Source organism: Desmodus rotundus, chromosome 3 (assembly GCF_022682495.2).
Source record: "Desmodus rotundus isolate HL8 chromosome 3, HLdesRot8A.1, whole genome shotgun sequence".
Lineage (NCBI taxonomy): Eukaryota > Metazoa > Chordata > Mammalia > Chiroptera > Phyllostomidae > Desmodus > Desmodus rotundus.
Window position 1 is genome coordinate 115,825,194 of NC_071389.1, and position 24,433 is coordinate 115,849,626.

Consider the following 24,433-nt stretch of genomic DNA (forward strand, 5'->3'; position numbering starts at 1 on the left):
CGGTTCGGGCCCCAGTTCTTGGAGAAGGAGGCTCTCCGCGAGCCTCGGTGTGTCCAGAGCCCCGAACCACGTCACGCTCGCTGCACGTGCCAGCCGGGCCAACACACTGGGGTGCTGGGCTCGCTCCCCTTCCTCCCGAAGGGAAACGACGCTGAGAGGCAGGGTGTGGGGGGGCTGGAGGAAGGAGGTGAGGAAACGCCACCATGTCCCTTGTGAAAGCAGCCTTGACCCGCGGATGCCTAGGAGCACGTGTCACAGCCGACTGCGCGGCCACCGTCTCCACCGCGGCCCGGCTCCGGGGGAGGAAGCCTGGTTGGCGAGGAAGCGTGAACCCGAGGGGTCTGCAAGGATGCAAACGCAGGACCTGGGGTGGAAGTCAGGGGCCTCGGAGAAAAGGAACGGGTGGCGTTTGCGCAGGGAAAGAGAGGGGGAGCCAAACCTAATCCCTCCCTCGCCACCCCTCCCCTCCCCCTCCCGGGCTCTTTCCTAGAAAGCTGTATCAGTGTGGCCACGCTCGCGCAGACACCTCGGGCGGCTTGTCAGCAGATGCAGGGGCGAGGAAGCGGGTTTTTCCTGCGTGGCCGCTGGCCGCGGAGGAGCTGCTGACAGTCCTGCCCCCAGCCTGCGGCAGCTCCGGGTGCCTCGCCGGGCCTCCCCAGGGCGCCCGTAGCGCCCCCAACAACTGGTCGGGTTCAGCCCGCCCAGGGACACATTCTACCACGTCGGAGAAGCCGCCTCCTCCCTCCCCCCACCCTCCCCTTCCGCGCCGCACACTCCGTGCGGGGGAGGGGGGCGGGGGGACGTTTTCTAGTCCCCTTAACCGGGCTTTTGAAACGGCTTCGAAAGGGTCAGGAACATGAATTTCAGGACATAATCTTTATCTCTCGGGGATGCGAGGTTGCAGTTTTCTGAAGTCGCACTCCTTATTTCTCACTTACGGGATCTATTTCTAAGTTGAGCCCACCCCATCTTCAAGGAAAATGCCCGTCAGTCCAGGACCTTCACTTCAGTACAGGGGCAGGCGTATCAGGACGAATTTTGAAGAAGCCCATGTTGGAGGGTCGTATTTTGCTATGAAGCATCTACAGTGTGCGAAATTAAAGGGAGTAGAAATCGGTGTTTTTTGTGGGTTTCCCTATCCGGGGCCCCTGGCATGCGGGCCTGGATGGAGGGAGAGGGCCTCGGAGAGCAAGGAGAGGGATGGGGGTGGGGAGCGGGGGACCGCGTTTGAAGTTAGGTCGGGCCAGCTGCTGTTCTCCTTAATAACAAGAGGGGAAAAGAGGGAGGGAGGGAGGGAGAGATTGAAAGGAGGAGGGGAGGGACGTGAGGGGAGGGAAGGGGAGGAGGAACCGGAGAGGGGAGCGCGGCTAGAGGGAGGAGAGCTGCCCATCCAGTTTGCGTCACTGCCTCGCAGAGCAGAAGAGGAGAGCGAGCTGGGGAGAGCTAGACTATTTGGAGGGGAGGGCAGGCAGAGTCAGCGGACCCCGCGGCTCTCCGCTCCCACCGCCCGTCTCTTTCCTCACTGCTCCCCTATCTGCCCTTCACTTTGCCCCAAAAGCCCCAATTAGCCAAAGGAAGGAGGTAAGGGGAGCCCTTTCCCCTCCCCCCTCCAAAAAACTTTTCCAGTCCGAAGAAAGCAGGGGACGGAGTGGGCACCCGCTGGCCATGGAGCTGCTGTGCTGCGAGATGGACCGTGTCCGCAGGGCCGTGCCCGACGGCAACCTGCTCCACGACGACCGCGTTTTGCAGAACTTGCTCACCATCGAGGAGCGCTACCTTCCCCAGTGCTCCTATTTCAAATGCGTGCAGAAGGACATCCAGCCCTACATGCGCAGGATGGTGGCCACCTGGATGCTGGAGGTAGGTCCGCAGACAGACGCTCTGTCTGTTCCCACCCGCATTCTCGCCCCCGCCCCGGACGCAGGGACCCTAGAGCTGGGAGAGGGACAGCCACCGCGAGCGCCTCCCTTTTCCTGTGTTCGCGGTTACCCCGCGCCCTTTGGCGAGACGCGTGGCTTTATTTCTGCTCCTTGCAAGACCCAAGATTAACTGGGGGAGGGGGAGGGGAGGAAGGAGGAAAATCTGGGAGAAACGAGGCTGTCCTGGGGCGGGGGTGGGGGAGCATCCCGCGCGCGTGTGCCTGCATGTGGCTGCTGCTTCTTCCCACCCCCATTCCGACCTGTCCCTTGCGGAACCGCGGCTGCTTTCAGTGCCGTACGGAAGGCAGTAGGACCGTGAAGTCAGGACCCCGAAAAAATACAAAAAGCAGCCCCCCTAAAGGCCAGAGCACGTTCGTCCTAGCCCCAGGGCCGGTCCCCGCATGTGGTCGCGACTCCGCGTTGGCACTTAAGGGGGGAGGGGGAGGGAGCAGGGAGAAGGAGAGGAAAGGGGAATTTAGGAGCCCCGGAAGCCACACTGAAGAAAACGTGTGTTTTAGGGGAACCCAAAAGAAGCAATTCTTTACCCTGGCTCCAATTCTTTGCCGAGAGCAAGCCGTGTGCCCACGTATGCACAGCCCCGGACCTGCCGTGTTTTCGCCATGTTGCTTTGCAAAACTGTGGTCGGGAAGGCGAGAAAGCATCGCCGCCCCCCGCGCCCCCCGCTGCCGCCGCCGCGCCACCTCTCCTGGTCCCCTCTCCCCCGGCCCCCATCTCACGGTGGTTACTCACAGTTTGAATTCAGTTGCCTCCGTGCGGAGATTTGGGCGGGGTAGGAAGGGGAGGAGGAGGTGTGTGTTGGGGGACACCAGGGCGCCCCTAAAGGAGAGATCAGGGTCCCCCAGTCTCTCCGCGGCGGCCCCCAGGTCCTCGGCTTCCCCCCGGCTCGTCCCCGAGCCCCCTGGTTTCTGCCCTTGCGGGCCGCAGCCGGACGCTCCCGCCGCGGCTCTCTCCCCTTCGAGTTTCCCCTCGGGATCCAGAGCCCCAGGGGGCGCGAAGCAGACCTTTCCGGCGCCCGAAACCTCCGTTTCGGGAAGCCTGGGGCCTCTTTGGGGTTTTCACGCCAAAAGGGCTTTTCTAGGATATTTCCTCGATTTTTAATTATTTTTTGAAACCGTCCCCCCCCTGCTCCGACTCCGGCGGCCGCAGCGGCCGCGCTCTTCCTCCTCCCCGCCCTCCCCCTCCCTTCCCCACCTCTCCCCACCCAGCCCCCGGATAGCGGCGCCTGGACCGCGGGGACCCCCCGGGACATTTTTTCCAATTGTCGGGAATGATAGAGTAGGGTCTGGGGGTCCGGCCGGGACCAAGAAGAAGACCCCCGGGGCCTCCAGAATATTTTTATTGATTTTTTGAAAAGATGACGAAATCCAAAAAAGAGAGTGAGTGAGTGAGAGTGAGCGAAGAAGTGAGGAGCCAAAGGGAGCGGCGGCGTGGAGCTGCGGGCGCCGCTGCGCACTTCTTTGCCTCCTCGTTTTGAATCTTTAATTCACCCTTTTCTCTTTTTTTTTAGGCTTCTGGGACACTCCAGCACGGATGGGCTATTTAGATTCACCCCGATTTCCTCATCTTTATTATTCTTATCACATAATCTACTCCCCTCCCCCATCCACAAAAAATTAAATAGTTTTTGTAATTCCCATACGTTATGCTTTTTCATGTTTTCTCTTCCCGATATTATTTCCAACCCCTCCCTACCACTCTTTCCCACATTGTAGGTCTGTGAGGAACAGAAGTGTGAGGAGGAGGTCTTCCCTTTGGCCATGAATTACCTGGACCGCTTCTTGGCTGGGGTCCCGACTCCTAAGACCCACCTTCAGCTCCTGGGTGCTGTCTGCATGTTCCTGGCCTCCAAGCTCAAGGAGACCATCCCCCTGACGGCAGAGAAGTTGTGCATTTACACCGACAACTCCATCAAGCCTCAGGAACTGCTGGTAACCACTGTCCCCTTTCTCCTTCTTCCAGCTTTCTCCTTCCAGCTTTTTCCTCGCCCCTTACGCTTCTACCCACAGTTCTCCAAACAAATTCTTAGGAGGAAGAATAATTACCCATCACTGGAGTGTTCACACTTATGGGAGATATTTCTCTTCAGGAGAGGGTGTGTGTGTGTGTGTGTGTGTGTGTGTGTGAGTGAGAGAGAGAGAGAGAGAGACACGGTGCTAAACACTGAGGCCACATCCACGAAGAAGATCCTCAGGGAGACGTGCGCTGCCGAGATTCACCTGCAGTGGTGTGTGTGTGTGTGTGTGTGTGCGCGTGTGCGCGTGTAAGGGAGGCACAGGACACCGTGAGAATACTTTAATAAAGTTCCAAGTTTTTAATCACTGTTTTTTCAATCCGAGAAAATAGCTCGACTTCCCACGTGAGGCAGGGTGTTCACATGATGGCGATGTGTTGTGTTGTGCCCCTAAGAACGTGGCGTTCAAAGGCAGTGCCTCATCGAAGTCCTTGTGAAGTCTCAAGACACTTGCACATAGTAGCTGTTTACTAAATATCAACTCGCTGACTTCTGAGCAGTGAGAATGTGGCCCTCGGCGGGAGGAACCTGAGACATGGGTTCCTGGCTCCACTGGGGCTGGGACCACTGCAACCACAGGGCTCCTGTCTTGATTGGTTTTCTGCCAGCAAACCTATTCCCCACCCAATCTAACTCTTTTTCCCTGCAGCTTCACACATCCATGTTGCGACAGTGGAATGGTAAAGTGGCCCACCTTCAGTGGTCTGCACACCTTTCTCAAAACTGTTCAGAAAAAGGGCCCCCTCATAACCCCTTCCCCCTCCTTACTGGCAAGGCCTGCACAAAGTCCACAGAGCCCACTAGCTGCTAAGCACCGAGGTCTTTGTGAGAGGCCTTCCTTTCTGGGGCTGTGCTGCCATCTAGTGGCAGACATGTGCAAGGGTGGGGGAGGAATTGCCGAGAATGTAGAGGGGCCTGAATGACTTCACCTTTGAACCGCTGCCAGATTTCAGCTGCTTCTGGTTTGGTCCGAGAGGCCCAGAAAGGTGCTTTCTTCTGGGAGATCTGCTTCCTTTAATAATGGTACAAGATGAGTGGGTTTTACTCACATTTTCCAGTGAGAAAGGAAGGGCTGAAATTTCAAGACGTCTCAGAAGACACGGTTGTATAGCAGCCTACCAGGTATTTTGTTTTACCCCAACACTGCACAAAGCTGAGGCAGACTTTACAGTGGGTAAAGAAAAAATTGTTAAAATTGGGAACCAGTTTGCTTTTCTCACGGGAGACTGGGAACACTAATCTTCCGTGTGGTTGATTTATTTCCATGTGATGGTGGACTGAATTGTCTAGGACACCCCAGTTTTTTCCAGGATCAGCCAGGCTCCTTTGTACTGCTCCAAACAAATATTCCTTTTCATCACCCGTTTCGTTACCCCAGAAGTCGGGGTCTGGAGGAATCCTCGTATTGTACAGCTGAGAAAGCCGAGCCCAAGGAAGCGAGTCAGCGCAGGCCCACAGTCAGTCAGAGCCCACCCCAGGCCTGGGGCTCTGCTCCCTGGCCCAGCACATGGAAGGGAGTCGGTGTGCTGAGGGGATGGGGGCACAAAGTGCATGGCAGGCTGGGTTCTCTGCCTGTCGTGCTTCCGAGGATGATCAATTGGTAGGCCCATTCTCCCTTGAGTTACACATTTTCAACGTGTTCTTTTTGGCTTGTTTCCCTTTGGACACGATTCCCCGGAAGTATCTCCATAAGGGAGAAAAGCAAGGCGTTTTACTACTGGAGAAAGGCCTCGGGAAGGCAGGTTGTGCTGTTGCCCCTCAGCATTTGCACTGAGAGATACTGCAACCCTGGACAAGCACCTTCAGGTGCACAGTAGGGTTGCTAATGGCTGTCCTGGGCCTTCAGTCACGGCGGCAAAGGCTTTTGAAACATGGAGGTAGAAGGGTGCTCCGGGGCTGAAGACCGTTGTCCCAAGGTTTCCGCATGTATGTGTCGAGGGGAAAGTTTTAACAGCAGAGGAAAATGGCACTTTTTTGGCACCAACTACAAGTAAGCTAATTGGTTGCCAAGGATTTGGGCCAAGGAACCTTATTTTGAGCTTTATCTGTGTGCATCATTTTTCCATGAGGATTAAAAAGACTTAATCCAGTGATGGAGACATATACAATAAATTACTCCCCAAGGGCTGCAGTGACCTTGGCAGCATCATACTGTAGGTTCAACTTTCTGGGCGGGCTGGCGGGCAACGGCAGTGCATGGGAGTCAGGGTTGGGTGGGGGCGGGGCAGCCAGAGAGGAAAAGAAACAGAAGAAAGTAGAATCTTGGCAGCAGCTACCTGGGCTCTCATTATTTTCAGTGGAGCTTGACATTTGAAGCAGAAGAAGAGCCGTCAGCAACTTCAAAGCTTTAGGGGCACTTTGACAAATGGGCGGCCTCCCAATCTAGTAGTGTCCTAATGAGCATCATTAAAACTCTGGATCCCCAACCCGCCAGTCGCCCCAACACCAGGTCAGCCCCTGAGTTTTATGCTCCTCTCTCCTCTCTTCCCCACCAGGAGTGGGAGCTGGTGGTGCTGGGGAAATTGAAGTGGAACCTGGCGGCAGTCACTCCTCACGACTTCATCGAGCCCATCCTGCGCAGGCTGCCCCAGCCCAGTGAGAAGCTGCCCCTGATCCGCAAGCATGCACAGACCTTCATTGCTCTGTGTGCCACCGGTAGGAGCAGGCTGGGGAAGGGGTTGGTTGAAGAGCCCTGTTAGCCCTTTGAGGGAGTGGGGGAGTGGTCAGGGGGAGGCCCACCGGGCTTGGGAATTAGTGGAGGGGTGGTCCTGAGTAGTCTAGAGTCCAAGGTTTCATTCCTGGGCTGTTTTTTCTTCATGTGAGGTGGCATACTTTCCTCTACTGAACTCATAAATGGTTTATGAGGACAGGTGTGGTAAGGAAAAAAATAGTGCCTGTTAAAATATTCTTTATGATGTCTAAAGTGCTCTTGGAAGATTATATACACTGTTCTCTGGTTGTGTTTAAATCTTTCATCTTTTGAGGAAAAGGATGGCTTGGAGATAAGCCCAAGAGGAAATTTGGGAGTGGGGGCAAATACAGGTGAAAGGAACACTGTCAAGATAAATACATTGCCTGCCCTGATAAGTGGTAAGGGAGGCCAAAGGAATTCTCTTTGACTATAGGGCATTTGTGGCCTCCTGGCTGCTGCTAGCTCTGCGGGGTGGGGGTGTGAACCTGGCTGGCTTTCAGCAAGGACTCACTTCCTGAGTGCTGAGTTACAATGCCCTCCCCCGTGTCCTGCTGTTTTGACTTTTCGGTGGTGGCTTTAATATGGCAGTGGCAACGGCAACGGGCTTTTTCATGTGAAAACCTTTCCACCCACCACGTCGATTCCACAATTGATACATAGTGCTTACTGGCACATTTGCTTTGCATTTTCCTAATAAACTAAAGGCAGTATGGTTTCCTGTCAGTAGTGGCCATGGGGGAGAACCTGGGACTTCAATCGTTCAGGGGAAAGATGTCAGGAATTAATACTTTCACAGTCAGAAATGTTAGGTAAAGATCTGACAGATGTTTTGCCGGGAGGGGAGTTCGGCTCCAGTTTGCCGAGAGCAGTATGAATGGTGTGGGTGGGGACTCCAGGGGGTTACCTTCTTTCGTGTGTTGTTACATGCTACTCCCGAGTGTGCACACGTGTTCCAACGTGCAGCAGCGTGTATGCTGAGTGTGCACTGTCAAAAGGTCAGGCTTTGCTGCTGACCCTCGGACAGGCTGCTTAGCCTCTCTGAACCTCAGCTGCTTCTTGCTGGTAGGCTCATGATTCTGCAGCCTTTTCAGAGCGGTTAGGGACGTGAAAATCAGAAGAGGATCTGCAAGAAGTACTTTGTGAACTGAGGAATGTGTAGGGCAATGTGTTGTGGTACTAATTGTGAAAACGCCAGCCTGTCCGATTTTCACTGTTCCAGCTGAGATGGATGTGATTATTTTTCCAGCTGCCCTCATCCAATTCCAGTGGGAATCCTGTGCTCTGTCTTCACTGGCCTGAATGGAGGATTCCGTGCTACCCACATTTGATTCCAGGGCTCAGGATTTCCTTTCACTGGCCGCCTTTGGTCCTTCCAGGTCCAGACCAGGCTTCGTGGGTGTGTGCACCCTGTGCCCCTTTGTGGGAGAGTCAGCTGCCCTTCCTGCAGCCGCGGGCCATTCTTCAGAGGCCCTGTGGACTCTTGCTGCTTTTAGACAGTAGCCATTCTCTTGCTTCCTCCCTTCTACTGTCTGTCCTGGACCCTAGAGGTCAGGTCTCATTGACTTGTCATTTTGACCCCCAGGCCCGGCCGTTCCTTTCCTCTCCCCTCCCGTGCCATGATTCACTGTAGTGGGGAAGGGTCAACCAGTCCTTTTCTCTCTGGCCCTAGGACAGCTGACCCTGACCCTTGATTCTCTCTCACTGCCCAGCTGTTGATAGCCAGAGCTCTGCTTTGGCCGTGTCTCTTGACTGGCAAATCTTTTGGGTTTTCTCCACCCATTCCCCTCTCTCCTCTCTGATCTCTGATTGGGATAGGGTTGGTGGGTGGAGTAACCCAGGCATGGGCAGCTGCCCAGGTTCTGTAAAGACCCATTCTCCAAAATTGGGGATCCCATCCCCCACTTCTGGCCTTCTTACCCAGATCTTTGGGGTGGCTGCCAACTTTGGGGCCAGAGTAGGGAGCCTGGGATTCAGGGACTGAGGACAGAAGTCTGAGGGGAGGCAGAGGAAGTTGTGAAGATTGCCTTTCAGGAGGCTTGAGCTGGCTTTGGGTGGGGGATGGGGACGGACAGGAAAAAGAACACCTCTCACCAAATGGAAAACCATGTGCCAAGTATTAAGCACCAGGTATGGGACTGGTCAGAGCAGAGGGAGTTTCTCCGTAGTGTCCCGAGTCTAGAAAGGATGTTCCTATCCCCTTCCCTGATCTGCCCTCGGGTTGGTGTGAATGAGCAGATCATACAGAATCCCCACTATGTGGAGGTTTATGCAGTCGGATAGACAGTACAAAACCAAGGGCTGCTTTTCTTGGAGGAAACACCCTTTAGTCAGATGAGACTTCGCATTCTGGGGTCAGAGTGTGATGATGGGGGAGTGCCTAGGACCAACTGGTAAGTAGCAGACGCAGAGTCACAGAGAACCACAGGTAGGTGACCCCGAGCTCCTCCGGCCTGCTGCTTATACATCACACCTCTTTCCCCCCAATCCTGGGTTTTCTGTCATGGAGCTGAAGAAGCACCTGCTTCTTCTGAGGCCCACCAGGGTCTGGAGGAGGGGCAGCCTTACTCAGGCTGCGTGGCTTGTTTAAGGGAGAAGCTGGTTGTGAAAGAGCTGGCAGTGGTTGTGCAGTCTGTGGGGAGCGTATGTGTGTGTGAAAGGGGAACAGAGAGCCGAGCCGGAGAGCACTGAGGGGCCTCGGGAAGGGTAGCAGAAAGTCAGCCTTCCTTCTTGGGGCTGAAGGGCTTGATGGTGGTAAGACAGGGAGGGGCCCTCCTTCCCTTCCCTGCTCAGCCCGAAATGGCTTCTGGAGGAGAGATTGCCTCAAACTGCCTGGTAGCTCTCTCTGAGCAGTCCCGGGCAGTGGAGGCAGTGGGGTGAGGCTGAGGCCTTTGTAACTTCCACCTTCCGTTTCCTACATGTAGGCAAGGACATTCCCTTTCCTACAGCTTTGATTCTGGGCAAGCAGGACTGAGCCTCAGCATCCCCCTGCTTGTAGCTCTCATGGTAGAGCCCCCGGGTTGGGAGGTTTCTCTCTCTCTTTAAAAAAAATACTCACCGAAGGCTATGTTTATTGATTTTAGAGAGAGGAGAAGGGAGAGACAGAGAAATATCGGTGTGAGGGAATATAACATCGATGGGTTGCCTCCCATATGCACCCTGACTGAGAATCAAACCCACAGCCTTTTGGTGTATGGGACAATGTACCAACCAGCTGAGGCTACCCGGCCGCGACAGGAGATTTCTTGAGGCATGAACTCATGCTCAACAGATGATTCCAGTTAGTCTAGAAGAGCCAGTGGCATTGAGTTTGATGTTGCTGCGGGGGGGCGGGAAGGAGATATTTAGCCTCCCTACCCGTGACACCCCACATCTCCTCAAGATGTGCTGCTAGGCTATTTGTGCCAACACAGGAGAGCCCCCCTCCAGGCCCCCTCCTCAAGGCCTGAGCCCCTGTGACAGTGGTGACCGTGTGCTCTCCCAGCCCTCCTGGATTTGCCCAAAGCAGTGTCATGGCCTTGCATCACCAGGTACAATTACAGCAAGACAGTGGAGGCCCGGAGAGGGTCAGTGACCTGGCCTCTGATCCAGAAGGAGGCTTGCCTTCCTGGTTGCCAGGAAGAAAGAATTGAAACCGCCTTTCCAGCCGTGAGTCTCCGGCTGCCTCCACAGCCGAAAGGTCATGGGGCCGAGGGGAAGTGGCCAGTTGAACTGGGAAGAACCCAGAGTCTTGGTTCTGTAAGTGCCCCACCCTCTCCGTGGGGACAGGCAGTGTAAGGTGGGCTATCTCACTTCCCATCCGGCTGTCAGATGAGTGAGCAGGCTGCTTGCCATCCTCCAGCCTCTCCCTCCCCTCTTCCTCACACCGAGGCCTGTGGAGTTAAATTGGCATTCGTTAGTCACAGCAGCCCTGCCACACAAGGACAGGGTGTGCTATTCTGGGGGTGGCAGGCGAGGTGCGTGCTGCCAGCGTCATTCGTTGGCCCAGGAGCAACCTGAGTTCTGGCCTTTTAAACTTCCACCTGACTGCGGGTTGGAGAAGCGGGTAGAGACAGATAAATGCCTGAATGGGTCCATTCTCTTTTTCTTGGGCCCTTCGGCCTCTCGCCCTCTAGTGGTGAGCAGAAGCAAAGCAGTTGTTCTTGCACTTCAAGGACTTGGCCACCAGAGTCAAAACCATCTGCGCTAAATTTACCCGCAAGGCCATAGAATCCATGGTTTTAAACCTGTTTAGCTCCTAACTCTTTTTTTTTTCAGTGAAATCTTAACAAGAAGTACAAATACCAAGCCGACAAACATGTGCAGGTCCCACTGCCCTTGCCCCGATGCAGGAACCCAGTGGGCCCGTGGAGGTCCTGTGGTGTCCTTGGGTGGTTACACCGCTTGTGCCGGGTCGCACAGCTTGCCGGTGCTGTGGCTGGGACTAGTGCCCACCCCTCTCACCCTTGAGCCAGGTCTCGCTCGCTCTTCTGGGCTTTTCTTCCACCTCTGATAGGAAAGAGGACCCTGTATTCCCCAGTGGGATGTGGGAGGTGACCTTGAGGAGTATTCGCCTTCTGGTAAGTTAAAAAGAGCACTAGGTCCAGAGTCCAAAAGTCCTGGCTTTAACCCCAGGCGCAGCATAAGACATTAGACAAGTCAGTTAACCTCTCAAGATTTCATTGACTCAGTGGTATCAATGAAGATGTTTCACAATAGATGAATTTTACATTGTTACTAATATTTCACTATCCCTCCCATGTGGATGAACAAGTGTGGACGGCGTCAGAGCTGCCTGCATTCTCTGCAGAGCTGGGTTCCCCTCAGGTGCGCCCCTTGCCCCCACCACCTCACTAGCACGGGGGAGGTTGTGCCAGAGGCAGAGGCTTGTGTGTGGGCCTCATTCCTTGGCTTTGGATGAAGCACACCTGAATGAGCATGGACTGTACTGGGAGGAGAGTCACCACCTTTTGTCTTTCACTTGTTGTATGCCCATGACCTCTTTCTGTTCCCCTGTGGGGCCTCAGCTCCTGACAAACCAGCAGGAGTCACTGAGGACTTGAGGAGGTCACTTCTGGGATCACTTCCAGGATCCATCAAAAGCAGGCGCGTTAGATTCTCCAGGTAGCAGAGCCTGTGTCTTCCTATGTGGCCTGCGCTCACTCAGCTCCGGCCCTCAGACCGGGGGTACAGGGTGCCCTCCTCCTCACTCCCACTGAACAGATACTCCAGCAGTCGGAGCTGCCCATCACAACCCCACAGGGGGTCGCTGGGGTAAGGACAGGGGTGGCGAGGACGATGATGGTGTGACAGTGGCTGACAGGTAGCTTACCGTGAGCCAGGATCTGCGTTTACACGGATTAGTTTAGTTAATCCGCAGACCAACCCTGTGAGGTGGGTATAATTATTATCCTTATTTGCAGGTGAGAAATCGAAGGCTCAGAGAGGTCAGGTAACGTGCCGGTTTTCACACAGCTGTAGGATATCAGCCTCCATGCATTCCACCTTCCAGTTCTTGGAGCTCCATGCTCTGCTGCCCAAATCCTACCCATCTCCTTGGAAAATCCTCCTAGGAGTCTCCAGTGCTTCTATCCACTTCAGTGCCTCCTTTCTTTGAGAAGCTCCTTTAGAAGTTACCCACGTGTACACCTGGTCATTTGGAATGCACTGTGCTGTGCCATATTACTGTGTTTTAACATGCTGGGGGAACCATCCATGTTGCCAGGAACAGGGAGGGACACGTTGTAATAACTCAGTCAGAATGGGTCACTGGCCAGTTCATTGCTTCTCTGCTTCAGGAGAAGGCAGGGATCTCGGGGGTCACAGATATCTCACCTTTCTAGGTGAGCAGCTGAGGGTGGAGACAGCCTCACTCTGAGTGTGTCTTCTGTACTACGATACAGCTTCTTGGAATTGTTGACCAAGAGACTGACAGATTTTTACTTGTTAAAAAGTAAAATGATACTAAAAGAAAACTTACACTTTATTTCCCCAAACTAACAGTAGCAAAATTCATATACATTTTCTGTGTATGCTCCTAGTTCACCTCTATGCATGTGTATATATGTATTTATATATTTATGAAGGCTTGTGATATTAGCACCCATGCATGTTGTTCTGCCCCCCTCCCCCCACCTTAAGTGGGTATCATGGGCATTTCTCAGTCCAGCTACACAGCCAAAGTTTTAAGGTTTCCAGGAATGGCTGAGTGGGTTAGGTAGAACCTTTGCTGGGTGAGCGTGGGCGTTGGCTGTCTAGAGCTATCGCAAGGACTTGACCCTTGAGATTATTTAATCTTGTGTTTTTCTCTGCTCTTTCCCCTACCGGCAGAGGGGCGTGTATGTGAGGTGGTCCTGGGGGCAGCCCTTGTTGCCATGCCAAACGAGATGCCTTGTGACTGGTGGCTGGTGGAAGCCATGCTGTCGTCCATTGTCCCTTCCCTGCTTTTCTCCTTGGGAGTAGTTCTTATTCCAGATACTTGAGTAAAAGCAAATGAGAGCTGGAAGGTGCCTGGGAGATTAGCTAGCCTAAGATCTTTAAACTTTTGACCTAAACAATAAAGGAAGAAAGACATTTTATAACACCACTCAGGAAACACATAAATACATCAGACTGTTACAAAGTTTCTCAAAATGGCATTTACTCTTACTACATGCACTACTTCCTGATACTTTCTATCCTCTTCTGTTCCATTAAACAACAACCGAAAATGCTGGCATGCCTCACTAATGAATTTCAAGACCCACTAATGAGTTGCAACTGGAGGTTAGAAGAAAGGCTGATTTTAACCTCACCCTGGAACAGACACGTGGGATTCCAGGGGCTGAGTGAGGAAGTGACTGGTTCAAGGTCCCACAATCTGTACCTGGCTTCTTAGTGCCCACGTCACTTCTTGTCTGATGAAGCAGGCCAGCTGGGCAGCTGCTCCAGGCTCCGAGGACACTGGTCTGCTGCCATAAAGGGTGGCAGTGGAACAGCGGCCAGCCTGGCTTCTAGCAGCTCCTCTCACCCTGGGAGGACTCTGTCCGGTCTGTGCTACCCCGAGCTGTCGGCAGGCAGCTGTCTTCACGCACACAGTGCTCCCCGATTCTGGGGGATAGAGGACAGTACCATTAGGACTCCCCCTCTGTGTTTTCTTAGCAAAAGAGGAAGCTACAGTCCTGAGCAACTCCAGTGCCCTGCGGCACCCCAGGACCACCTATGTATACCTCCTGGCTTCCAGAAGTTAATTAATTTGCCGTAAATAGGAGTTAGTTTTGCATGCATAGGGACAAGAAAGATAGGTACATGTGAGATGTACGTCTTGGTCTGAGGCCTGAGTGAAGGAAAGGGAGGCAAGGGATACCCTCCTGCCCTTCTCAGCCAGATGCTCCCACCCAGGCCTCTGCGGGCCCAGGGCCATGGGCTGGCTTCCTCCTCTGCATTATGAATGTCACAGGGGGAAGCTAATGAGGTTATTGGGCAGAGAAACACTCCTGTGACCCCATGTGGAAGAGACCTACAGCAGAGCGGGAGGCAGGGGCTTGGCTTTGTTAGCATCCATGGGGATGGAGACGGCACTGGAGGAGCTGGTGGGCAGCAGGTTTCGGGCAGAACATCATAGTGTATGTCCCTCAAGAGGTGGAAATGGTGAGTGGGCTAAGGAAAGAAAGCCAAGGAGAAAGACCGTCAGATGGCCAAGCCTGCTGTGTTCATGGGGCAGGGTCGGGAGGGAGGCGAGTGCGGGTCAGCGATCCGGCATGTTCCTAAGAACACCACTGACTTGTGCTGGACAGTGTGGTCACTGGTAAAAGTGCTTCCGTGGACTGAATTATAATCTGGCATTGTGTGGGAAGAAGGGGAAATACTAGTTTGAACTGTTTGTGAAGGTTCAACTTAATGTTTATGCTCTAAGTTGAAGTGCAGCCCATGTCTTCCATCTATACACCCCCACCCCACTCCCACCTACAGCAAATTCACTGGAGTGATGCTCACACTAGAGGTAGCGCACGGGGCAAGATTTGCTCCACTCCAGGACTGTTACTAGGAGGAGTGAGCAAACTAACTAATCTCTTTAACACATCAACACAAGGCAGGCAGAGGGGCCAGGGGCCATTTAGATGCTCACGAGTGTCAGGTGTCTCCTCCACAACATTAGGGTAATAACTGTGTGCACCTTACGTGGCTAATGTGTGGACTATCTCCCCTCAATGGACAGAGCAGGGGCGACCTTGGCCACCAGCTCCTTTTGAGGAGTACTCATAGGAAACAGCTGTGTAGGCTCCCCAGCTGAGCTCTCTGCACAGGAACATCCTCTGTATTTGCTTTTGGAGAAATGGGAGTAGAGGGGGTTGGGGCCCTGCAGATACACCCTCATTTTGCACTTCTTTAGCAAATCACTTTTTTCCCCCCAGCAAGAAAACGGGATCTTCGGGCCATAAAATCTAAACCAACTTACCCATCTGACGAGGGTGCAAAGGTTGATCTTAGGTGATTTGTGTGCCGAGGGTTGGAGAGTAAAGGAAGGGTGACCTGTGCAGGGAAGTCTCGGGAGGTAGGGCCCGTAGGGTTGGGGTCGCTCGTGCAGCTGACCCACCCCATTCTGTTTCTGAGCATCTTCAGGCTGGGGAGCTCCTGGATCCCAGCTCTTCCTGTGCACGCCCTGATCTTCTGCCTCTTGTTTTCGCAGATTTCAAGTTCGCCATGTACCCGCCATCGATGATTGCGACTGGAAGTGTGGGCGCTGCCATCTGTGGGCTGCAGCAGGATGAGGAAGTGAGCTCGCTCACTGGCGATGCCCTGGTGGAGCTGCTGGCCAAGATCACCAACACCGACGTGGTAGGTGGTGACCACCTTCTCAGTTTTGACCACGTCCCCTTTCTCAGCTCAGGGAAGGAGGCAGCTGGTTGGATGATGGTGTGTCAGAGGTATTTTTGGTGCTGCTGGTTTCTTTTATGTAAGATCCACATCCGAGGAAGTACAAAATCCAGCAGGTGAGGCCTCCTCTGAAGGTTTCGAAGGCCTGTGTGCTGTTCATGGAAAGAACTTAGCAAACAGATGCAAGGAGGAGGGCAGGCTGGTTAAAATTTTCCTTCATCATGCCCATAGCATGGGCTTCCCAGTAGGTCTGAATCGTCACTTCCTTTCCATGTGTGTACGTGGGGCTGCCTGTGCTGCACAGTGTGGAGCTGTCCTGTCTGCTCACACGAGGGCCGGAAGGCACAGAGAGGAGAAGGGGCAACCAGAGCAAGGATCTGCTGTCCTGGAGGGGGTGGACATGCAAGAGCCCGCCCCACCCCCATGAGAATGGTGTCAGCCTTGACCAACCCCTCAGCCCCGCCTGCCTCTCTCAACCCTTCTGTTCAACGTGGCAATGGATTAGAAAGCCTTGTGAAAAGAATACAGTGCTGTGCAAATGGAAGGAACTATTATTAGATGTAGATTTTCCATGCTGAGTGCCCTGTGGAAGGCCCAGAGGCTGTACTCTGGTTGTCAGAGTTGGAAACTCCTTACCAGAAGAAAGGTTTTGAGACAGGCCAGGGTCAAGTGAAGCTCTTCTTCAGCCTAGGAAGTTGCAGTCCTCAGGAGGTCCAAGCAAGCCAGGGTGGCTCTAGGAGGTCAGGGAGGTGCGAGGTAGCCAGCCTGGGAGGTGGGGCGGCGGGGCTGGGGGCAGTGGCAGAGCTGGAACTAGAACCTGGAAACTCTGACAGGGGTCTGGGAACTTTGCACTCCGCCCTTGCTGCAGCTCTGGGATCTTTTTGTTTGAAAAAGGCCTTTGGTTTAAAGGCACCTCGAGAGCGGGGTGTCAGCTCCAAGGCCCTTGTGAGTCACCATGGCGAGGCTCAGGAATGCAGGGGAACTTTGTGATGGCCCCTCTGGGTGTTCCAGGGGGATTCTGAATGTCATGCCGTGGGAATATATTGAGTTAAGGGATAATGTGGTTGACAGGCCTGTGGCCTGTGCCTCCACCAGGGACGCTGAGCAGAAGGTTAACCTCAGAGAGCCTCAGGCTGCTGCTTTCTCACCCACCCGCCTTGGCATTTCTGACCGTCTCCAGGAAGCGACGTGGGGAGGTGTTGAGGGTGTGCAAGAGCAAACCTGGGTCGGTCCTCCTGAAACGGTTCTCAGATAGGCTTTTAAAATGCTGGCTTCAAAATGCAGGCTTTGAACCGTGGTTTCCAAAATACAGATGGAAATGACTCCTCCTGTGCAGCTTCAGGTGAAGAAAGCTTTTTGAGTCCTCTGGAGGCAAACCTTGGACAGAACTTAAGGGTTATAGAAATGGTGCACTTCCTCCCTTTTCTGAATGCCTCCTATTACAGCTGCCTTGCAACACGACTCCCAACCAGCTTAGGACAAGCCCTCCCTCGACCCTCCGGAGACAAAAACATCAGGGACAAGAGTTTGACTCCCAGGCACTGTAGCCTCGTTCAGATACTTCCGCCCCTGCCTGCCCTACCTGGTGGGTGTCCAGTCTTCTCCCATCCCTCTCTTTGTCACCCCTTATTGGTTTCAAATGGACAGAGGTCACTCTTGGGGTGCCACTGAGGCTCTTGGGCTACGCCTTGCTTTTCAGGACTGCGAACCAGACTCTCAAGTCGTTCTGCAGAAACTGCCTTGCCCCTCTTGGGCACGATGTAGCCAGTCCCCTTGAGTCAGCTGCAGAGTGGGTGAAACGCACACCACCCCTCAGAGTTCCGTAAATCCCAGCTATGAACTGGGGGTGCGTGGGCATGCCTTCTTCTCACTGGTGGGCCTGGGGTTGAACACTTCAATATTAAAAAAACAAGCATGCACCTAGTAGAATCTAAAGTTCATGCCATTTTTATCAGAGAACAATTTGAGCCGTCAGTAAGTTCCAAGCTTACCTCTGCTCAGCCTCCTGCTGGGAAAGTTCTTAGTGGAAAGGCTTGAGCAGCCTTGGGCCAGGCAATCTGTGTGTGCCTCACTTCCAGGGCCGAGTCTCCTCCCACCCATCAGCCTGTGTTCTCTGAAGCTCAGAGTGAAGGAGTATGTAAGGGCTAGAATTTAGAATGCCTTAGCTTTTGGTGGGAGGTGAATTTTCCTTCCTGAGCTCTGTTACCATTTTGTGAGTTATGAAGTGGTGTGTTTCACTCACGCACGCACTCCCCACCCACGTCTGGAAGTGTTTCTCGAAGGCCTGCGTGTTGCAGACGATTGCTTTGTGAGCACAAGGCATGGGCCCCAGGGCCCACCGTAGAAGTGGGGGGGTGGGGGGCTGGTGCATAGAAAATAAAAGATAAGGTTCCTGCCTTCAAGGAACTTAGCAATGGTATGGAGAGTCAGGAGTAAAGTATGTAAACCCATCACAAATGCGGATCACAAATGAATGGATGGTGAATAATGTGTTAGGAACTATACAGTAGGAAATCAACTCAGGAAGGCACTCACCAGGCCACATGTAAAATGCAGGCTTCCCAGCTGCCTAAACTCGATAGAAAATGCCCTCGGAATGGAGGAACAACATGTGGCATGAACGTGCGGTAATATTACTCAGCCTTAAAAAGAAATGAAGTTCTGACACCTGCTTCAACATGGATGGGCCTTGAAAACATGCTGAGAGAAATAAGCCAGACACAAACAGACGACCATTTTATAATTCCACATAATGGGAGCTTCCCAGAGTGGTCATATTCATACAGACAGAAAGCAGACAACCGGTGACCAGGGCCTTGGGAGCGGGGGTGGGAGGGGGTGCAGGGAGGCACAGGTGACGGGTGTGGGGGTTCGGTCTGGGCAGGGCGCGCAGGTGCTGGCAGGGCAGACTGAATGCCCTTGGTGCTGGTGCATACTGACAAGTGATTAAGATGGTAAATTTTTATGTGGCCCATATTTTGTCACATAAAACACAGACGTCCAAGTACCCATGCACACAGTGTCCTTGGGCCAGGCTGTGGAAGGCCCACAGGTCTGTGTGGGGCTCTCCCACAGGGGAGTCAAGCACGCAGGACTGCGTTCGCCCCCCTGGCTCCAGGCTCTGAATGGGAATCGGGAGGAGCCAGCATCTTACCCTGGAATCCCGCAGCTCTCTGCCTGCCCCGGGCACCTTGTCATTTATGGTCTCTTCGAGCTCACAGTCTTCGCTATGCAGGGATTGCCAGGGATCAGACTGTTGAAAAGGGGGTCCCCTTGATTGGTTTGAGACAGCCAGACGAGCTTCTACGGCTCCCCAGCCCGCTGTGGGGAGCTTTGATAGGAGGGACCCATGCAGCTCTGAGAAAGTTGGTCTTTGTTGCTCCCTCTGGTTGCCAAAATAAACCGGAACGCTTCATTCCAAACAGAAAGCTGAGTGAGAAGCCTGACAGTTTTACAGGGAATAAAAGTCTCAGAGGGTGGTATATTTTAAGTACTTTTTCCTTCCACTCATAAGTGTTGCTAAAAACAGGCACCAGCCAGAGACACAGTTCTGGCTTTTGGGGGAACCTCTACCAGGCTTCCGTTGCCAAGGGTGGTAAGTGTGGGAGGAGGGATCAGCTGCCCTGGGTCCCCGTGAACCTTTCCCTGCTTCCCCAGTAGAGTCGGGGTTCCTCTTCCGTCCCCTGGGCATTGCACTCACGCCTTGTGCCAGCGTTTATCTCACTCTGCACTTGTCTGTGGAACCTCTTGAACAAGGCCCAGCTTTTACTCTGCTCTTTCTCCAGCACCCCTGGCAGAGTCATTGGGGAATGCTGCTGAAGACTGGGAGGGAAGGAAGGAGGGAGGGAGGGAGGGAGGAAGGAAGGAAGGAAGGAAGGAAGGAAGGAAGGAAGGAAGGGAGGGAACAGAGGGTTGGCGCAGGGTGGGGTAGGGCGATCAAGTGTGTTTCTGATCCTTTGGTCTCTCCAGGTCTTTTCCAAAGCTATGTTATTTCTTAATGTTAATCATACGTCAGGGTCCTTGGAAAGATTATCTGACTTTATCTTAGAGCAAGTCATTCCATTTTCACATGACACGATTTCACTGACTTGCTAATTAATGAAAAAGTAGAATTGAGACCGACAGGCCGTGATGACGTCGTGAAGTTGCTGGAAGATATTTAACAGAGAGACCTGGACTTTCGTCACCTGGGCATTACATCTGTCCTCTCGCAGCTGGGTTACATCAAACTCTCTGTGCCACATTCTGAATGTCGCCCAGAGAAGGCCCTGAGCTATCCCTTCCTTGGGGTCGTCCTGGCAAGTTAGGGTCCTGGTTGTCAGTGAGCTATTACAACAGTTCGCAGTGAAGTGGAAGAAGTGTCTCTTTTGACAGCATTATTCCTAGGGTCCCTAGCATTGTGTCTTGGCCCCCCTTACCTCAAAGCCCCCACACCTCACGGTACAGCTTGTCCTAAAGGCCCATCTTACTGAGACTGTCCCCTGTGGACCGCACAGGGCCTGTGGTCAAGAACCTTGTGAAGAGTTGCTGGAAAGGAAGCTGTGGGGCAGGGGCGGCGGGGGGTGGTGGTGGTGGGGGCACGTAGAACTGGAGGCTGATGCTTCCCTCGCTTGCCTTATTTTTTCTGTGGGCCTCATTTGGTATGCAAGGAAATAAGCCAAACAGCCTGTGAAGAAAGGAAGAATGAGATAGTTTCCTAAGTTGTCTCTGCCTGAGTTGGCTGCGGGTCTGGGGCTCATTCAGCTCTTTGTCCCCCTGTTGAGTGCAGTGCGTGTGTGGTGACAATGGAGTGATGCAGTTACACTGAGGGCTAATGGTAGGAGTTCCGTCGGCCCATTCATGGAGGCAGAGGAGGGTGCAGGGCGCGGAGCTGGAGCCAGCAAGCAGAGGAAGTCAGGGGCCCGTGTAACGAGCTGGAGATCACAAACACGGCTGTCAGGGCTCCGGGGCTGGGGGCTCGGGCAAGGAGGGGGCCTATCATCATCGAACTTGGAGGCTTGCCCGACCTCCAGCGCTGTGGAGTGCCACCTGTCCAGGCTGACAGACGAGCATTATAGCTCTCCTTTTAATCAGCTTAATTTGGGGCATCGTAACACAATGGCTGGTGCTTTCGGAGGCTGATGGAAAGCAGAGGTCTCAGAGCTGCTACGCTTTACATGCACGTAGCATCTTTTCATTGAGGAAGCTGTAAGTTTTCTCCAGCCACTTGGGCTGGGTCTCCTCTTTTCTTGGAGATTCTCAGGCCTACGCGTCTTTACTCCGAGCTGAGAAGAAAAAGAGGTACATAACAAAAACAGGTCTGAACTGGGAGACTTGCCTCTTTAAGGCCAGTCTTAGCTTTTAACTAGTAACTGAGGGGCAAGCCAGGCTTCAGTTTGTAGCTTACTAAGGGTATTTTGCTGTCAAATCTCCAAAAGCCCTTTGGACTCCCAAATTCTCAGATTCTGTTATCTGTGTATGTCATCTTATAATTCTGCCCTTTGGAAATACTTTACCCCGCTCTTCTCAGCTTTGCCTCCTTTCCTGTTCAGGCTCTTCAACTGGGCTTACCTTCTATTGCCTCCTCTCAGCTTGACTTCCTAGCACAGGCAGCTCTGCCGGATCCAGGCGGGGCTCCTGTCCTCCAGGTCCCTGTCTGCCCCGCCTCAGTCCCGGGCCCTGTGGTTGGGAAACGGGGAGCTCCTTAGGCAGGAAGGGGCTGCTGAGTGCAGTTGGCAGACTGTGCTAGTTTCAGGTAACAGCACCACCGTTTCTCCTTCCACTTGCTCCTCGCAAGTCCTGGGAGGGAGTTAGCACTGTCTGAAGGAAGGGGATGCTGGTGATGCTGATACCTCTCTCCACCATCTGAGAGTAGGACGTTCAACATCATTCACTCAAGACAGGCTTTTGCCCTTAAGTTCCCCATGTAGCTAAGAGCAAGAGATTCATGCAGTTGAAGCTTGAGCTGATAATGGCCGAGCCATTGTGAAGAATTGGAACCTACAGAGGCAGAGAGCTTTCCAGGAAGGAAGACGTGATTGACCCCAGAGAGCTGATCTCCCTGCTCTGTCATGGATGAGTCTAGAAGAGACCAGGGAATGGCACTCCGGGTCCCCCATTTCTGGGGTAACTGCTTTAGTCATTATTTTTCCCTTCAAGTAAGAGGATCAAAGATCAAGAGCTGGCCCAAATCAATATTGATTAGATTGAGAATAAAAAGGGACTGACGTGTATGTTTTGTATGAAATCTTTTTTTCATTTTATTTAGAAAATTCTGAGCACGGGTTTGTGGCTGGAGTTTACAGAGATGTGACACTTGAGGCAGGGGGTGTATTGAACTCCCAGGGCTCTGAAAGTCCAGTAGAAGTGACTGACTGCCAAATATCCCAGCCCTCCCTGTAGGATTTTCTCAGACATTTTCCTTTAAGGTCTCAGTCTGCTGGAAGAGAAGGCCAGTACCAGGAAAAGTAGGAACACTGGTGGCTCAAAGAGAAGACTCTACATTGCCCCAGATCAAGTTCTTTAGCTTTGTGGAGCCCTGTCTTCCCCATTTGGAAGACCATTGACCTTACAGATGCTGTTGTGGCCAACGCTGTGGTCCTATTATTGGTGTAAGGGGTATGTGGACTGGATGACCTCTCCATGGGGGCAAGATGCAGCCTCTGAGGCAGGAAAACCAGACAGGATTGGCTGGGAGGCACAAGGTGTCTTGTGGGGAGGCAAGGTCTTCCACAGCAACTGCATAGCAGGAAGTCTTCACCAAGTGGCTGTGCTGAGTGAAGGCCTCCAAAGCGATCTCTTTGCTGACACCTAACTGACATTCCTTTTTTAATTTAATGGTTCAGAGCTGTTGTCTGTCCATATACACAACATACATACGTGTGTGCATGCACACACGATCCCTCAATCAGCTAGAATCCTGCCTGCCTTTTTAGATAACAAAAGCTGTTTCATGCTGGATGCTTTGGGTGGGATTTGTCTTCCATGGAGGCCACAATTACTGTCTTTGGTTTGGAAGAGTTCTGATTCATTCCTTCTGCCTCCTGAAAACAAAATTTTAAACATAACTTCAGTGGCTCCTGAGATACCTCTACAGTAGAAGGGGCATCACGTAGTAACTGCCTGGATTCAATTCATTGTTCTCTGGAAGGAAGAAAACGGGTGGGGGGAGAGAAGTGATGCTAGCTTCAGTTCTGTGGCCCGGCGTTTCTGGTGAGGCATGCAGGGGAGTGAGGAAGGGCACAGCTGTTCAGTCTCTGCACCTCTCACTTCTCCCGGGGGAGCATCTCACCACACCGAGAGGATTCTAGCATTTGAAGATGGATGTTATACCCACCACATGGCCCCTAAGAATAAGTTGGCTCCTTCAGACGGTGTTCAAATGGAGCACGAGCTGTCCATCCCAGTGTAAGAAGGAAAACCCACAGTTGGACTCACTTCCGTCTCTGCAGGTCCTTCCTAAGGGACAGTCAAGACTAGTTTTGACTCATCGTATCCTGTTTTGCCTTATATGTTAACTCCCACATTAACTTTCACTTTTAGATTACTTTTTAAAAACAAAATTGGAAGGCTTTAAGGTTTTCAAAGGTCTCCTATTCAAATGCCAATGCCCTTAGAAACATGGCATCTTTAGCCTTCACTACCTAGACCTCTTGACAAGGGGTGAGTGGCTTAGCCCCAGCGCTGCTGTATGGCCTTGGAGGGGAGCACGGGGAAGGTCCGAGCAGCTGGTGAGAGGCCCACCAGCTTCCTCATCACTAGTGAGAAGGATATGCAGAGGATGTGACCAGGAGAAGCCACAGGAAAGTTGGCAGATGTCAGGAGGCCTCTTGGTGGCCAGTCCCTGACTCCTCAGCCTGTACCAGGTGGCACAGGGGCCTCTGCGGCTGGGTTGTGTCTGTCTTGTTCGACATTCAGTCTGTAGTGCCAGTCACAGTGCCCCCTTCACCAATCTCAGGCAAATGCTAATGCATACCTCATTTTAAAGAAATCTAAAGAATTCTTTCAAATCTAAAGAATTCTTTCTGGACTGGTTATCTAAATGAAACTGCCACTTAGCACTTCATACATAACGTCTCCGTTGACCTTTACTCTATGAGCGTTTCACTCCCCTTATTCGACAAGTGTGGAAACTTGGGAAGTTAGATAACTTTGCTGCTGCCTACAAGTGTGGTGGGAGGACAGCGAATCACCAGTCTCTGTCTTTTCGTCCTTCTTACTTTCTGGGTGACATTTCATCTGTGCCCTTAGCACTCATTTGCTGCTGTTCCTGATCTTAATTTTCACAAAAACCTGTAATTTGAAATGGAAAATGGACGAGAGATTCGAAAGGAAAATTTGGGCAAATGAAACCTTTGTTCCCAAGGAGTTAACTCCAACTTTATTTGACATCTTTGGATTATAAAGATAATCCTTTTGTGCTTGGCAAAGAGTCACCTCTGTTCAGTGAAACTTGCACAGGGACACAGACAGATGGGAAGCTTAGATGAAACTCGGCAAAGGGCCGGGCAGAGTCAGTTGAATATATTTTCCATATGTATATGCTGCTGGCGAGAGGGCAGAAAAGCAGCCTTGCAGGGGACAGAGGTCAGACATAACCACTGGCAAGTCCTTCAGCTCACCCAGTGCTTGCTGGTCGGAGCCCTGGTCTCTGCCTCGTGACACCCGTGGCTTGCCATTGCATTCCACGTCAGGCAGCTAACAGAAGCCTCTGCCTGGGGCAGACACACTCGGAATTTTCCCTACCAAATATAGACTAATACCAGAGCAATCCTGCAAATTCTTGCTTATACCCAAACTGGACAGTACAAGTGTCCAGAATTTTGTAAACATTCTGCATCATATTTTCGTGAGAGTTAAGGGAATGGTAAATAAACAGAAAAACAGACTTTTTGTTTCTAAGCACTTGCAGAGTGTATGTGAGGGTCAGCACAGCTCAGCCTGTTCCCTTCTTACCCTCAGGGGCTGTTTGTCTACTAC

At 52.7% G+C, this 24,433-nt stretch overlaps 1 protein-coding gene across 1 annotated transcript in view; it reads left to right on the plus strand.

The window, feature by feature from the left end:
* Positions 1 to 1,384: 1,384 nt before the first annotated feature.
* CCND2 (cyclin D2) overlaps positions 1,385 to 24,433 on the plus strand; it is a 28,820-nt gene continuing 5,771 nt past the window's right edge. The window contains exons 1-4 of the mRNA XM_024569423.3: positions 1,385 to 1,860; positions 3,653 to 3,868; positions 6,447 to 6,606; positions 15,288 to 15,436. Coding sequence (XP_024425191.1) covers positions 1,666 to 1,860; positions 3,653 to 3,868; positions 6,447 to 6,606; positions 15,288 to 15,436 — 720 coding nt within the window. The 5' untranslated portion in view covers positions 1,385 to 1,665. The remainder of the gene's footprint in view (positions 1,861 to 3,652; positions 3,869 to 6,446; positions 6,607 to 15,287; positions 15,437 to 24,433) is intronic.